Below are 12,959 nucleotides of genomic sequence, written 5' to 3' on the forward strand. Positions count from 1 at the left end.
TCGGGGTCCACAGGCTGTGTGGGAACCAGCCATGAGAAGTCCTTGAACCCTCTGAAATTCTGTCCAAAATACTGGGCAGGGACACATTTTCTGAAAGTGGTCTGTGTTGCAAAAGAGGCTGAGAACTCCCGGGGCTTTCTTTAAAGGGCCTTTCCTTCCCACTCCAGCCTCCTGGGCCTAGCAGTGAATAAAGTCCGCAGCAGTGTCCTGAAGCTTTGAGAATACACTTAGGAGAGTTGAGAGCCATAGGGGCACCTCACCCTATTATTTATCGTGAGGTACTGATACATGGCAGCTAAAAGCCGGCATGGTATGAAGCAGTGAAACAGAACACCAGAGGGCTGTGCAATTTGCAGAGACCATGAGGTATTCTGTTTTATGGCAAAAATCCTCCCTGATTCAGAGATCTGTGTGGTGTATTGTGGTGTACTGGTGGTGCAGGTGGGGCAGCCTGGCCCTAACGGGTTCCTGTGGGTGGGAAGTCAGGGTTGGGGGGGGTTTGCTGCTTTTCTGGGGTGAGCACATTGCTTAGCACAGGCCTGTATTGATGTAGTAATGAATAAGCCAGAATATCCCAAGCGCAGGTACGCCCTGTGTACAATGTAGGTACCATGCGGAGGAGGCCCAGCCCTGGCCAGCAAATGGCCCGGGCAGCTGCTTGTGTGTGCTTGGGACTGTCTCCAGGGCTGGAGGCCTGAGGCGGGTGGCAGAGGTGGCGCTGGGCTCTGTGCCCCAGACAGCGGTACCCATTACTATGCTGAGCCTTAGCTGCACAGGGCAGCTGTCACAAGGGGCGATGTCTTCTTATACACCAGATAGTGCATTGAAATAAGTTGGGGGGCTTTCGGAACGGGGCAAAAACAGCATGGCCTGACGTCTGACTCTGGTCTCTCCAGGACGGTGTGCTCTGAGATGTTTGACTCTGCACGGGGAGGGGTGGGGTTGAAGGAGTTTGTCCAAACATTCAGGGAAGGTAGGTGTGGGTACCTGAAGAGGCTGGTGCACCTTTGTTCTGGGGTGCAGACCCTGTCAACTGCAGGGGCTGAGGGGCCACCTTGCCCCTGCTCCACCCAGCATGGACACCAGCCATTGACATCCCGACTAGTGCTGTGGACCCTCCTCTAAGAAGCATGTTCGTGGTGCTGGTTTCCAACCTAACTCTGTCTCTGTCTCTCTCTGCCCCCCTACCCCACCCCTGTTCAGTTGGCTGGTGTTGCCTTCCTTGGAGCCGGACTGTGGGCATGGAGCGAAAAGGTAGGTGTAACTCACTAGGACCCGAGCATCAGATAGCCAGAACCAGGTTCCTTCAGCTTCGGTTACCCCTTCCTCCTCCAGTCTCCTCCCTGACAGGCATTTCTTGTGTGAGGTAGTGATGTGTAATCGTTAATATTTACAGAACCAGCTCTTGGAAATAGTCACTGAACTTACCGTGAAAACTCCCGGGGTGCTGCGGCTTCCCCGAGCGAGGGTCTCTGTGAGAGGCCTGGGCTGGCTGGGCTGGCTGGGGTTTTGAGCTCCATTGAGTGGAGAGACCTATGAGTGTGGAGAGCCCTATTTTCTGTGCCCAGAAGCTCCAAGTCGCCCTGGGGCTTGTCTGCAGCTGTGCCTGAGGTCCCTGTGTATATTCCTGAAGCTCTTGTCCTTGCCCACAGAAAGAACCCCAGAATCAGGGAGCAAGGCTGGGTTATGTGCCCCTGGGTGCCCTGTGGGGCAGGGGTAGGTCTTTACTTACCTGTGTACCTCTTTGCCCATCCTGCGGAGGACAGGTGAGGAGCAGAGGCCGGGCTTTTCCTGTTGGGAAGGGCCAAGGGCAGTTGGAACTCCCGGGAGTGTACTAGACTGGATGTGGGCAGGATGGAACTGTGGTGCCACCTTTTGCTCTGTGGGTCAGTGGGTGGTAAGGGCTGAACAGGGAGGGCGGTGGAAGGGAGAGAAGGAACAAGGTCCCGCAGGCCAGGCAGGAAACTGGGGACTAAAGCTTCCTCTTGAGCCTCAGGCCCAGGGTTCTGTTTCTTCAATAGAGCCTCCAGAAGGAGGAAGCAGGAGCTCTTATATCTATGGGCTTTCTTGCCATGGCCTTAGGAACTGGATAAGGCCAGCCTTTGGATTTGGGTACCTTCAAGGGGGCCTGTGAACCCCTAGAGGGCAGGAACTGAGATGCAACGTGGCTTTATCCTAGTGAACTGAAAGCCGGTGCAATTCATGACTCACAGCGCCACCGTGTGGCCACCTCCAGAATAGCAGGTCAACCTGCAGAGCCCTGAGTTTAGACCTGGCTGCTTACGTCCCAGCTGGGTTGCCTGGTCTGATTGCTGTTTTCTCCTCTCTCCTTTGATTCCTGTAGAACTGCTCTGTCCACTAGCCACATAAGACTACTTATATTTAAGTTACTTGAAGTGAAATGCAAGTTAAAATTCAGTTCTCCGTTTCACTAGCCATGTATCAGGTAGCACATGTGACCAGTGGCTACTATTTTGAACGGTGCTGATGTAGACCCCACTGTCATCACAAGATGTTTTATGGGCAGTGCTGCTCGTGTGTGCCCTTGGTGGGTGTGTTTTCCACAAGAGTGTTCATATTGAAGCCATTTTCATCTCAGGATAGTGGTGCCCTTCACGAATTGAGTGTGAAGTCAGCCGCCAGGTGTCCAGAGGCCAGGGTGAGGTGGTGGCACAGGCGGCCTTGACCACAAGTCACAGGGCTCTCAGGGCTCCCTCCACCCCAGCCTGGCACAAGGCACCCTGAGGCTACAGAGTATGTGTGGGGTCCGCCTGGGAGGAAGTCACAGCCTAGATGGAGCCCAGGAATGATGCGTGTGAAGGCCCTGGGGGCTGCTGGGCAGAGGGCCCTCTAAAGGGGCAGGGGCCACACTCTCTCCTGGCTTTTTCAGACTGAGATGACTGAGCCTCGCAAGGCAGGCCCCCATCCTGATACGTGGCTAGTTTAGTTCTGGATGCAGCCCAGCCTGTCAGGGCACCCTTGACGCCGAGGCTGACCCTGCCCTGCCTGTCTCTGCTTCTTTCAGGGGGTGCTGTCCGACCTCACCAAAGTGACCCGGCTGCACGGAATTGACCCTGTGGTGCTGGTCCTCATGGTGGGCGTGGTGATGTTCACCCTGGGGTTTGCTGGCTGCGTGGGGGCCCTGCGGGAGAACATCTGCCTGCTCAAGTTTGTGAGTGGCCCCAGGGATGGGATGGGAGGAGCCAGGGCATTGGTGGGGGGGTGGGGGTGGGCTCTGCCGGGTAGGGTGTTACTTATCTGGTCAGAACAGGTAGCTCTTAACAAGCCACCCCGGGCCCTGCAGTGCGGGGAGGGGGCAGCCCTTGCATCAATGGTAAGATTTCAGGAAACAATCAGCCAAGCTAGCTCCTCAATCCTGCAGAAAGAGGAGTTGGACTCTCTGGTGTTCAGCTCCCAGTGGGAGGAGTTGGCTGCTCCTAGGCCAGCTGCCCCCCAGCCCCCTCCTCCCCCGCCTTTTATCTTCCCTCCCGAGTTCTAAAGGAATTGTTTGTTTGCTGCTCACTTTTGCCCTTCCTGACTAAGATCAAAAGATATTGTCAGTAATGTTAGGAAATCATTTCCCTCCTCCAGGGTGTGTTGGGTGTGCAGTGCAGAATGCTTAATTTGCTGGCAGAACTGCGAGTTAGTTTTATATTTAGATAACACATTCATTTTGAAATGCATTCACTTAAAATTAAATAGCACCTGATGGGAAAAACACATAATCGTGTTTTCCAATATATTATTTGTTGAATTTTTTAGCTCAAGCTTCCTCTTTCCTGGGCTTGACTTAAAAAGCAAAACACATGCTTTTTTCCCATAATTTTTTTTAATCTCTTAAAATTGTGTTTAGTACCTTGCTTCTGTGTGAATGGAGATTCCATTCTGGAGGGCCCAGTGTGTATGTATGTTTGCATGTGTGTGTGCATGAGTGTGTTACCCTGTCTTAGGCTGTATGGACGGTGATAATGGTGGTGGGAACACACCTCTGCAGGCTGGAAGTCATCCTCAGTGGGAGGGAAGGATGTGGACCTGTGGCTGTGCGGGCCCTTGTAGAATGCCACCTCTACTGTGGCCAGGGCAGCTGTGCTTCCGGAGAGTGCTTTCTGCAGTTGACCATCATATACTCACGTACAGAGTGGGTACTGATAACATGACCGCTCCAGAGTTGTACAGAGCCCTGCCAGGGAGCTCACACGTCATGCGTGAGTTCTGCCACCTCAGGCAAGCTACACAGCTGAGTGAGCCTCAGTTTCCTTATCCCAAAGTGGGGGTGACGGGTTAGATTTCTAGCAACTCAGATGGTTGTGTGTGCGAGGAGAGTTAGCAGATAGTGTCTGGGCCACTGGCTCTGCCTTGAGGAGAGGAGAGCCTGGGGATAGCATAGCCCTTCATTCCGGTGATGGGGTTTCCTGTGCGTTGGTTGGGGAGGGCACTTCATAGGAGATGCTTGATACATTGGCTTAGAGTTTTCTTATACTCGAGCTCATTTGACTCTTAAGCCAGCAACGCAGTGATGTGAGTAGGGGTGAATGTCTCCATTTTACAGATGAGGTGCACTTGCCCAGAGTCACTCAGCTAATGATGTGGGGTTCCCAGGGCCCCCATGTGGGGCTCGGGTCAGACGAGGCTATGCGTCTGACTGGGGGCTGGAGGTGTGGTGACGCCCACTCCCGCCCTCATCCCCCTGCAGTTCTGTGGCGCCATCGTGCTCATCTTCTTCCTGGAGCTGGCCGTGGCTGTGCTGGCCTTCTTATTCCAGGACTGGGTGAGGGACCGGTTCCGGGAGTTCTTTGAGAGCAACATCAGGTCCTACCGGGACGACATTGACCTGCAGAACCTCATTGACTCCCTTCAGAAAGCCGTAAGTACGCCCATGACGGCGCCCTGATGAAGCGCGTGCTTTCCTTTCTTGGCGGGAGCCTATGTGTGTTGCTTGAGAGCCAGGCTAGTGGGGACAGGGTCACGGAGGCCATGGAGGGCCCCCTCCATTTCTGGTCAGTGTAGCTTTGCCTGCTCATGGTTGCCTGAGAGTCCAGGCCTCCTCTCCACATGCCCGCCCCCAATCTGGATCGGGCAGGCAGGTCCGGCTGCCCCATGGCCACCCTCCCCCAGGATCCCAGTGCTGTTCTCCTCTGTGGGGTCCCAGCCTCTCTAGCCCTGGCCACGCAGGCGACCACAGTCCCCTGGGTGCTGTGGGTATTGAGGGGTAGGGCGCTTCCCTCCCAGGCACATGACTCACTGTCTGAGGCTATTCCTGTCTCCTTCCTCCTTGGGACCTTTTCCCCTTCCTGTTTGAGAGGACAGAGCTGCCTGGAGGAAACTTCCTCAGATAGAGAGGAATGTAACCTCCCTGGAACTTGTTGGGGGTGGGGGGTGGGTGGTGGTGTCCGTGGGGGGGTGTCTAAGCAGTCCCAGGCCGTGGCCTTTTCTCCAGCTGACCTCTGTGACCCCCTGTGTGCAGCTGCACCTGGATGCTTGGACCACAGCCAGCCTCCCCCGGGGAGGAACCCACTTCTTGCCACTCTGGCCTGTGCAAGGCTCTCGTTTGAGCTGGTCGCTGCCAGAAAACCTAGCTTCCTCAGGAACTTTTTATATGGAACATTTTGGTTCTGAGAACAAAATAAATCCAAAAGCGTTAAAAATAACTGATCTGTTCTCATTATTAACCAAAACTTGTTTACCCTCATTTCAAGTATCATGGGATCTGGCAAAACCCATCTCTGTGACCAGACATCCTTCCTGTGTTGTTCACAGTGATCTGTATGAGTCTGTGAAAGTCACCATGTCCCAGCCATTGTCCGATGTCCCTACTGTGCGTTTTCTGTTTAAAGCTGCCGTCCTCTCTCTCTCCATTTTCATACTGTCTTGGGTGGCTCCTCACTGCATCGGCCTTAAAGACACTGTAGTTTACTCCATTGCCTCCCTTGCCTTTTAGAAATAGAATTTCCCAGAGGTTTTCAATCAATTATGGAGCTTCCTTATGGTGAAATATTAGGTCATCGTTAGAACAGCTGGAATCACGGATGGGTAGAGGTGGGGAGATGGGATTTTACTTTAGAAGTAAAAATACCAGAAATCCCGGTTGTGTGTTTGCTGTGATTACGGCCATAAGCATGTGAGCTGTAATGACAAGTGCAAAACGAAATCTGCTCTTGGATTGGGGTGCCATGAGTGTCACAGCACTGCTTTCAGTGTGCTTGGTGTTACACTTTTTTAGACAAATGGGGGCTCTCTTTGCAGCTACACCAGACATTGGGGTGGTGGGAAGGGGAGGGCAGAGCTTTAATTGTGTTCCCACTCACCCCAGTTATAACTCCTTTCTTGGGAGTAGATACTCAGCTGCTGTGTTTTGTAAAGAAGCGGAAAAGGTAGATGGGACCAGCTTGGAAATTTCTTGGGGAGGAAGACATACTGCCCACGAGGTGTTCTCTTGGGGGTATAGAGGACCACATCGGAGGTGCCGAGGGGCCTCCAAGGGCAGTGAGATACCCGCTCTGGGCTGGGGGATGGGAGGAAGGCAAGGCTCCATGCCGAGGAGGCACGAGCTGAGCCTGTGCTAAGCCCAGAGTGCCGTGGAGCCAGCCCTGTGTGTTGGCCGCAGTTTCCTTTGTAAAGAACTACCTGACAGTGCTCTGTGCCTGTGGGGAGATCAGTGGGGCAGCCTCCATTTCTCTGTGTGAGATACACACGTGGAGGTGTACCTCACGTCATGTCCCCAAGCCTGACATCCTGTGCCGGGCAGCCACAGCCCTGGCTGGAAACCCTGATGGTTCTCGGCTTTTCTGATTGCAGAACTTGTGCTGTGGGGCGTATGGCCCTGAGGACTGGGACCTCAATGTCTACTTCAACTGCAGTGGCGCCAGCTACAGCCGTGAGAAGTGCGGGGTGCCCTTCTCCTGCTGTGTACCGGACCCCGCGGTGAGTGGCCTGGCTTGGCGCGAGGAGCACGCGGCCCCCCGGAGCAGAGCGGCTCTGACTGAGGGCCCCGGGCCGCTTCCTTCTGCAGATGGAATGAGTGCCCACCTTCCATGTCCCATCCCAGGGCTCCTGCAGCTCCGAAATCCTCCACAGATAAATTCCGGGAACATTTCTGCATGGCCCACCCTGGCTTTAGTGTCCTGGGTGAAGCAGAGAAAAACAGTCTTATCCCTCCCTCGAGGGGCTCTCACTCGGGTGCCTGGACATGCTGCTATGAATGCAGCGAGCCGTGGTCTGCCCTCTTCACTCTCCTTTCTCGGGAGAAAAACGCCCAGTTCTTACACGCCCACAGAGACAGTATGGGTACGTCGCCACCTGGGGGTGGTGGAGAAGTCTGCTCTGTTCTTTCTTCACCTGTTTGCATTCCCAGTCCACAGCCCAGGTCCTTGGGTTCCAGAAACTGAGCTCTTGGGGTGACATGTGAAAGAGCACTGGATATTTGCCTGAAATGAGCCTGAGCAGAACTTGGTGCTGTTACGTGGGCGTGCTGCTAGGGCAAAGGGCTCTGGGCAGCTAGCCTCATCCCTGTGGCAGGAGCCAGTTCCCCGGTGGGGAGAGGCTCGGGTTTGCTGAGGTTGCATAGCTGGTGTCTGAGGTCTCCGCTGTGACTGAAATACTGAGCAAGTGTAACTTTTACCTCCCAGCACAGGGATTGGCAAACTCTGACCCACGGCCAGATCGGGCCTGCTGCCTGTTTTTATGTGACCCTTTGCGCCAGGAATGCTTTCAGCCATTTTTAAATGGTTGACCATAAAAGAAGGACAGTATTTCATGACACATGAAAATTATATGAAATTCAATTTTCAGTGTCCGTATCCAGTTTCATTGTAATGTAGCCATGCCTGTGTGTTTCCATGACGTCACTGGCCGCTCTCACGCTGCCACAGCAGGCAGAGCTGCATAGATGAGTCTGAAATATTCCCTGTCTAGCCTTTTACACAGAAACTGTACTGACCCCACCCTGGCAGGAAGCTTCGTTGCCAGCATGATTAAAGGACGTGAGCTGTAATGGAGTTTGTGCCAGTGTTTGCTGGTGTTTGGTTGTGACTTTTCTGGAGACTCCCACCAATGGCTTCTCAAGGGAATGAAATGACTAATTTTTTCTGCTTTTCTTACAGCAAAAGGTTGTGAACACACAGTGTGGATATGACGTCAGGACCCAGGTGAGAGTCCCAGTGCTTCTCACTTTCAGTCCTTCAGGTTCATTCCCGTGGTCCAACTTCCTGAGTTAGCACAAGTGCAAGCGAGTGGGGGAGCTAGGGGAGACGCAGCTTACAGGTGTCGTCTGAGCTGGGTGCCAGGCAAGCAGCAGCAGCTGCCACAGGCTGCCACACACGCTTCCTGCCCGAGCTGGCGGCAAGACTCGGGATCGGGAATGTGTGTGATTTCAAGCCCACACAACCTTGCAGTTGCTATGTCAGTGGAGAGAGGTCAAGTTTGGGGGAGCAAAGACTACATTTTTAAGAGGTTCCTTGGAGCCCCAGAAGGTGTCTTACGTAGGGGCTCAGGATGAAGCTGCAGGAACTTGTTCCTCGGTCCAGCTGCCTATGGAGGCAATGGTGACAAAGGAGGGAGAGGGGTCTCCGGAGGAACAGGGTCAGTGCTTGGGGGCTCTGCAGGCCACAGAGTGTGCACTTGGAAGTGAGGAGAAGCGAGTCCCCACCCTGGCCCTTGCTCTGGTGACCGTTGGTGATATGAACGACTGTACTGAAGGAGAGGGATCTCGGGTGTTGATGGACACCCCTCCTGTTGGCCATGGATAGTGGGGATGTGCACCTCCAATTTGGGAAACCTCAGATCGTCCTGCAGTGACCTCCATTTCACAGGGGTGGGCCCATATCCACAGCAGCTTCTCCAGCGATGAGTTTAATGGCCACTTGTGTTAGTTGCTAGGGCTGTGGTACAGAGTACCACAGGCTGTGTAGTTAGGTAGGTTATTGGTGCACCCTGCCTAGCCAGTGTAGGGACACAGACCGAGACAGTGGTGTCCTCCTGGACAGGTCTGTTGGTCCTTGGCACTCGCCTCCCAGGTCCCTGGTTCGCACTGAGCTTTGCCCTGCCCCCCACGGGAGCCCTCTGCAGGGTGGAGACGGTCTGATGGAATGTCCTGGGCTCAGGCTACTGTGCTGTTCTCCTGCAGCTGAAGAGCAAGTGGGAGGAGGTCATCTTCACGAAAGGCTGCATCCCTGCGCTGGAGGGCTGGCTTCCGCGGAATATTTACATCGTGGCTGGTGTCTTCATCGCCATCTCACTGCTACAGGTCTGGTCCCCCTGCCCTTTGTGGGTTCCTCTCCCCTTGCGGGCTGTGCCTGTTCATGTGAACCAGGTTTCTCTCACATGTGGAAAGATGGTGGTCGCCAGGGGGGCAGTGAGGCCTGGTGAGTAGTGAGTGGGCTGGCCAGTGTCTGCCAAGAGAAGAACTGGCAGGAAAAAGTCAAGAACTCGGTGAGTCAGAGAACCGGGTGTTTTTCCAGCATGCCCATAGCACCTGGGGAGACGCTGGCAGCCTCTAAGGAGCCCCTGGGACAGCCTGTGCTGCTGCTTTGCTCTGTGGAAGGTGGGCCTGGGCCTGCCAACCAGCCATCTGAGTGTTCCTTCCCCCTCACTCAGCAAACATGTCAAGTAATCTCAAAGGAAGGCTGAGAGACAGGAAGAAGCATCTAGAAAAGGCAGGGAAAAATATACTTGCAAAGCGGGTAAAGGAATAAGACTTCAGAAGATCTCACTCACCAAATACAAACCACAATAAGAATTTAAAGGGGTGGGGGTGGGGGAAGCAAAATTCCTGAGGTGACCAAGTTCACAGTAGTCTGTTTCTGGTAGAAAAACATCAGTCTTCCCATATGATTATCCGGTCACCAAGGTCAGGATATAGCTTCAGTTACCAGCACAGTCAGCATCGGGGACAACCTTGATTTTATTATGGAATCTGGGTTTATAGGAAACATTTAAGGTTTATTATTTTGGAAATCAGAAGCAGTCAGGGACCTGTTATTTTCGGTTTAACCCAGGATACAAAGTATGTCCCTACCCGTGGTATGTGACATGCATAGTTGTGTTGGAGGCCGGGCAGAGTGTCCCTTTGCTTCTGTGGTGCCTACTCTTCGTCCCTTCCAGGCTCTAGGTACGCACAGCAAAATAGACCCCCCAGGACTCACTTTTTACTGGTGGGCTGGTCTTGTTTTGCCACGTGCTGGTGGTTGCCCTTGCTGCGTGCTCAGTCTCTGAGGGTTGGGTGTGGAGGTGGTGTGCATGGCAGGCCACGCCTCACCAGCTTGTCCTCTGAGCCAGCCCCTCCCTTGATGTCCCAGCACTGACAGCCTCGATCTCTGCTGGCTTTGGTTTCAGATATTTGGCATCTTCCTGGCGAGGACCTTGATCTCGGACATTGAGGCAGTGAAGGCCGGCCATCACTTCTGAGGAGCAGAGGTGAGCGAGCGGAGCTGAGCCACACCGTGGAGGCCAGAGCCCTTCACTGTCGTCAACTGTATGTCCAGAGGGAGAGAAGTGGATGCCCCCTGCCACAGCCAGCACCCCGTCTTCAGCATCAGCGTGACGTAACCTCTTTGATCCTGCTTGCTGGTGCTGAAGACCGAGGGCTCCTCACCTGCAGGAACTTGGGACCAAGACCCCCACAGGGGTCTGCCCACAGACGGAATATGTCTTTAGGTGGGGGTGGTGACTGAGGGACACACGGCTCCTGTGGCTGCGAGGGGGATTTGACTCGGTCCTCCTGGAACCCAAACGTGTCTGCAGGGCGCCCTGGCCTCTTCACCACTCATGTCATCAATGGTGGTCTGGAGTGCAGCCATGTCTTCTTTGAGTGGGTCGTGCGTAGGGGACCCACAGGCATGGACAAGGCTTCCAGCAGGGAGGGGAGGGGAGAAGAACAAGCGGGCCTCTGAGGCTGGGGGCCTGTGGTGTCTGCACGAGTTGGGGTGCTTGCAGGATCCTCAGCCGTGTCCGAGTGAAGTAAGCCTCAGCCAGTGCATGGACTGGTGTGGAGGACAGCCTGGTCTGCCGTCCTTCCGGCCAAGAACTGCGTCTGGTCGCTCAGCATTATGCCCTGAGGGCGAGGGGGGGACCGTGGGCGTGGTTCTCCTCAGCGTGGGGCGCTCTTTTCCTTAAGGATGTAAATAGTTTATTTATAGGGGTAAGAATGTTCTCACAGCATCTCTTCATTTCCTCTGGCGTTCTCCTCTAAGCAGCCTTATAGTGTCTGGGACTGAAGACACCCTCGCACTTCCCTTGAGCGTCTTCAGAACCAACCCCATCAGCTTCTCCTTTCAGTCCCTAACCACCCAGGGGCATGTATGTGCTCCCCTTCCTCTGTGCACCCCCAACGCACCCCCCCCAACTATTCCCAGCTTGGCCTCGCTGTCTTCTGGTCTTGGTGCTACTGAAACTGTCACCCGGAACTTGAATTCCTGACTGTCCCCCGACTGCAAGGCCAAGGAGCCCCAGCCAGACACGGCCAGCCTGAAGCCTTTGGCCAGGGCTGCCCTCGAGGCCACATGCTAAGGGCCGGCTGGCTGGCCTGGCGTTGCCTCTCCCTGGAGAGAGAAGCTCTGGCCAGGCCCTTGTGTCGAGCCGCAGTCCCCAGCCTGGAGCTGCGGACAAGCTTGGGACTTTGTTGCTAACTTTGAAGGTGACTCCCCTTCCCTGACCAGGATATCTGTGGTCACCGTGTCCACCCCTCCTATTAGGGCTATTCTGGGATTGCTCTTGGAAATGAAGTCTGTCTCGTGTACTGAACCCTTCCCCCCCAGGGATAGCTGGGCATCTGGGCATCTTTGGGCTACTTTCTAACACTTCTCTGGATCTTGTACCAGTTCTGTCCTCATTGTTCAGGGATTGAGTGCTACCTTCACTGACTAGCTAGCGTGGTATATACTGGTGGGTGTTTGTTGATGATGTTGTTATAACTTTTTTTTTTACAATTTTCTCTGTAGACAAGGGGAAGAAGAATGGTTGTGTTTTTAGAAAGTGTGATGCTTTTCTTTGACTGCCAAACTCTTTTATGGAATATATCTTTATATTAATGCTGTTGTTTTGGTGGTTTTTTGTTTGGGGTCACATCAAGACAGCATTAAGCATCTCAGTGGTAAACTCGGCTGCCAAGGGAACCAGCGGGATAGGGTGTGGCTGGACACGACAGGAGGGAATGGTAAAGGCCTCTATTGGCACAGTCCGAAATTTATCAAGTGAGTTTTAGACTCTGAGCCACTTTCAATTATCCTTTGTGTGGAGGTTACAGCTGGCACGAGCTGGCTTGTGGCTTAGCTCTGCCCAGCTAGAAGCACATGGTAACAGAACTTGGACTGCATAGGTCTGGAGGAAACGTTCTTTTAGGTTCTTTCTGTCTAGCCCCAGGCAGTAAGATCCAGGCAGAAGAGCTTGGGGACACGAGGTTGGAATGTGGGCCGCTGCATGAGCTGTGTGCCCTGTACCTGCTGGCCTATCTGTGGTGGGGGTTTGTGGCAGTGCCCACCTTGTCAGGTACCTCTGACCCAGCCTGCCTTGGGGGAGTTGGTGGCCCCCGACCTCCCTGCCAGTGTGTGGGACCAACGGCTCCCTGTGTTCAGGTGGACCTAGTGGATGGAGCCCTTGCAAATCTCTTCACAGGTCACAGCCAGACTTCAGGATGAAGTCTGGCTATGACTTGTTCAGTTGGGTTTGTTTTCTAATTAGTTTATACAACTTTTCGGCCACTTTTAGCCACGTCATCTGACTCTGAGTAGTTGGACGAGGATAGAAAAGAAGCGTAGGATAAGGGGTGCGCACATGGGTTTCTTCAACAAACATGGGCTCGGCACAGAGCCCAGTGCAGCCCTGCCGTCACTCCCCACCCAGCCTGCCCCGAATTCCCACCTACCCCCTGTTCTCTCAGACGGGAATGGAGGCCAGGGTGGGAGCTCTGCACTTCCCCCCTCAGCCTCCCATATACACTTCAAAGTTTCAGGATCTTTCCTTATCTT

General features: G+C 54.1%; 1 protein-coding gene across 8 annotated transcripts in view; it reads left to right on the forward strand.

Annotated features, from left to right (window-relative positions):
- TSPAN14 (tetraspanin 14) overlaps positions 1-12,023 on the forward strand; it is a 53,125-nt gene extending 41,102 nt beyond the window's left edge. For all 8 annotated transcript variants that reach the window (XM_019749491.2, XM_019749489.2, XM_019749492.2 and 5 more), the window contains 7 exons: positions 1,204-1,254; positions 3,026-3,172; positions 4,694-4,864; positions 6,796-6,921; positions 8,100-8,144; positions 9,122-9,241; positions 10,330-12,023. In XM_019749491.2, the coding sequence (XP_019605050.1) occupies positions 1,204-1,254; positions 3,026-3,172; positions 4,694-4,864; positions 6,796-6,921; positions 8,100-8,144; positions 9,122-9,241; positions 10,330-10,401 (732 nt within the window). In that variant the 3' untranslated portion in view covers positions 10,402-12,023. The remainder of the gene's footprint in view (positions 1-1,203; positions 1,255-3,025; positions 3,173-4,693; positions 4,865-6,795; positions 6,922-8,099; positions 8,145-9,121; positions 9,242-10,329) is intronic.
- The last annotated feature ends 936 nt before the right edge of the window (positions 12,024-12,959 follow it).

The sequence above is a fragment of the Rhinolophus sinicus genome, linkage group LG07, assembly GCF_036562045.2.
Source record: "Rhinolophus sinicus isolate RSC01 linkage group LG07, ASM3656204v1, whole genome shotgun sequence".
Lineage (NCBI taxonomy): Eukaryota > Metazoa > Chordata > Mammalia > Chiroptera > Rhinolophidae > Rhinolophus > Rhinolophus sinicus.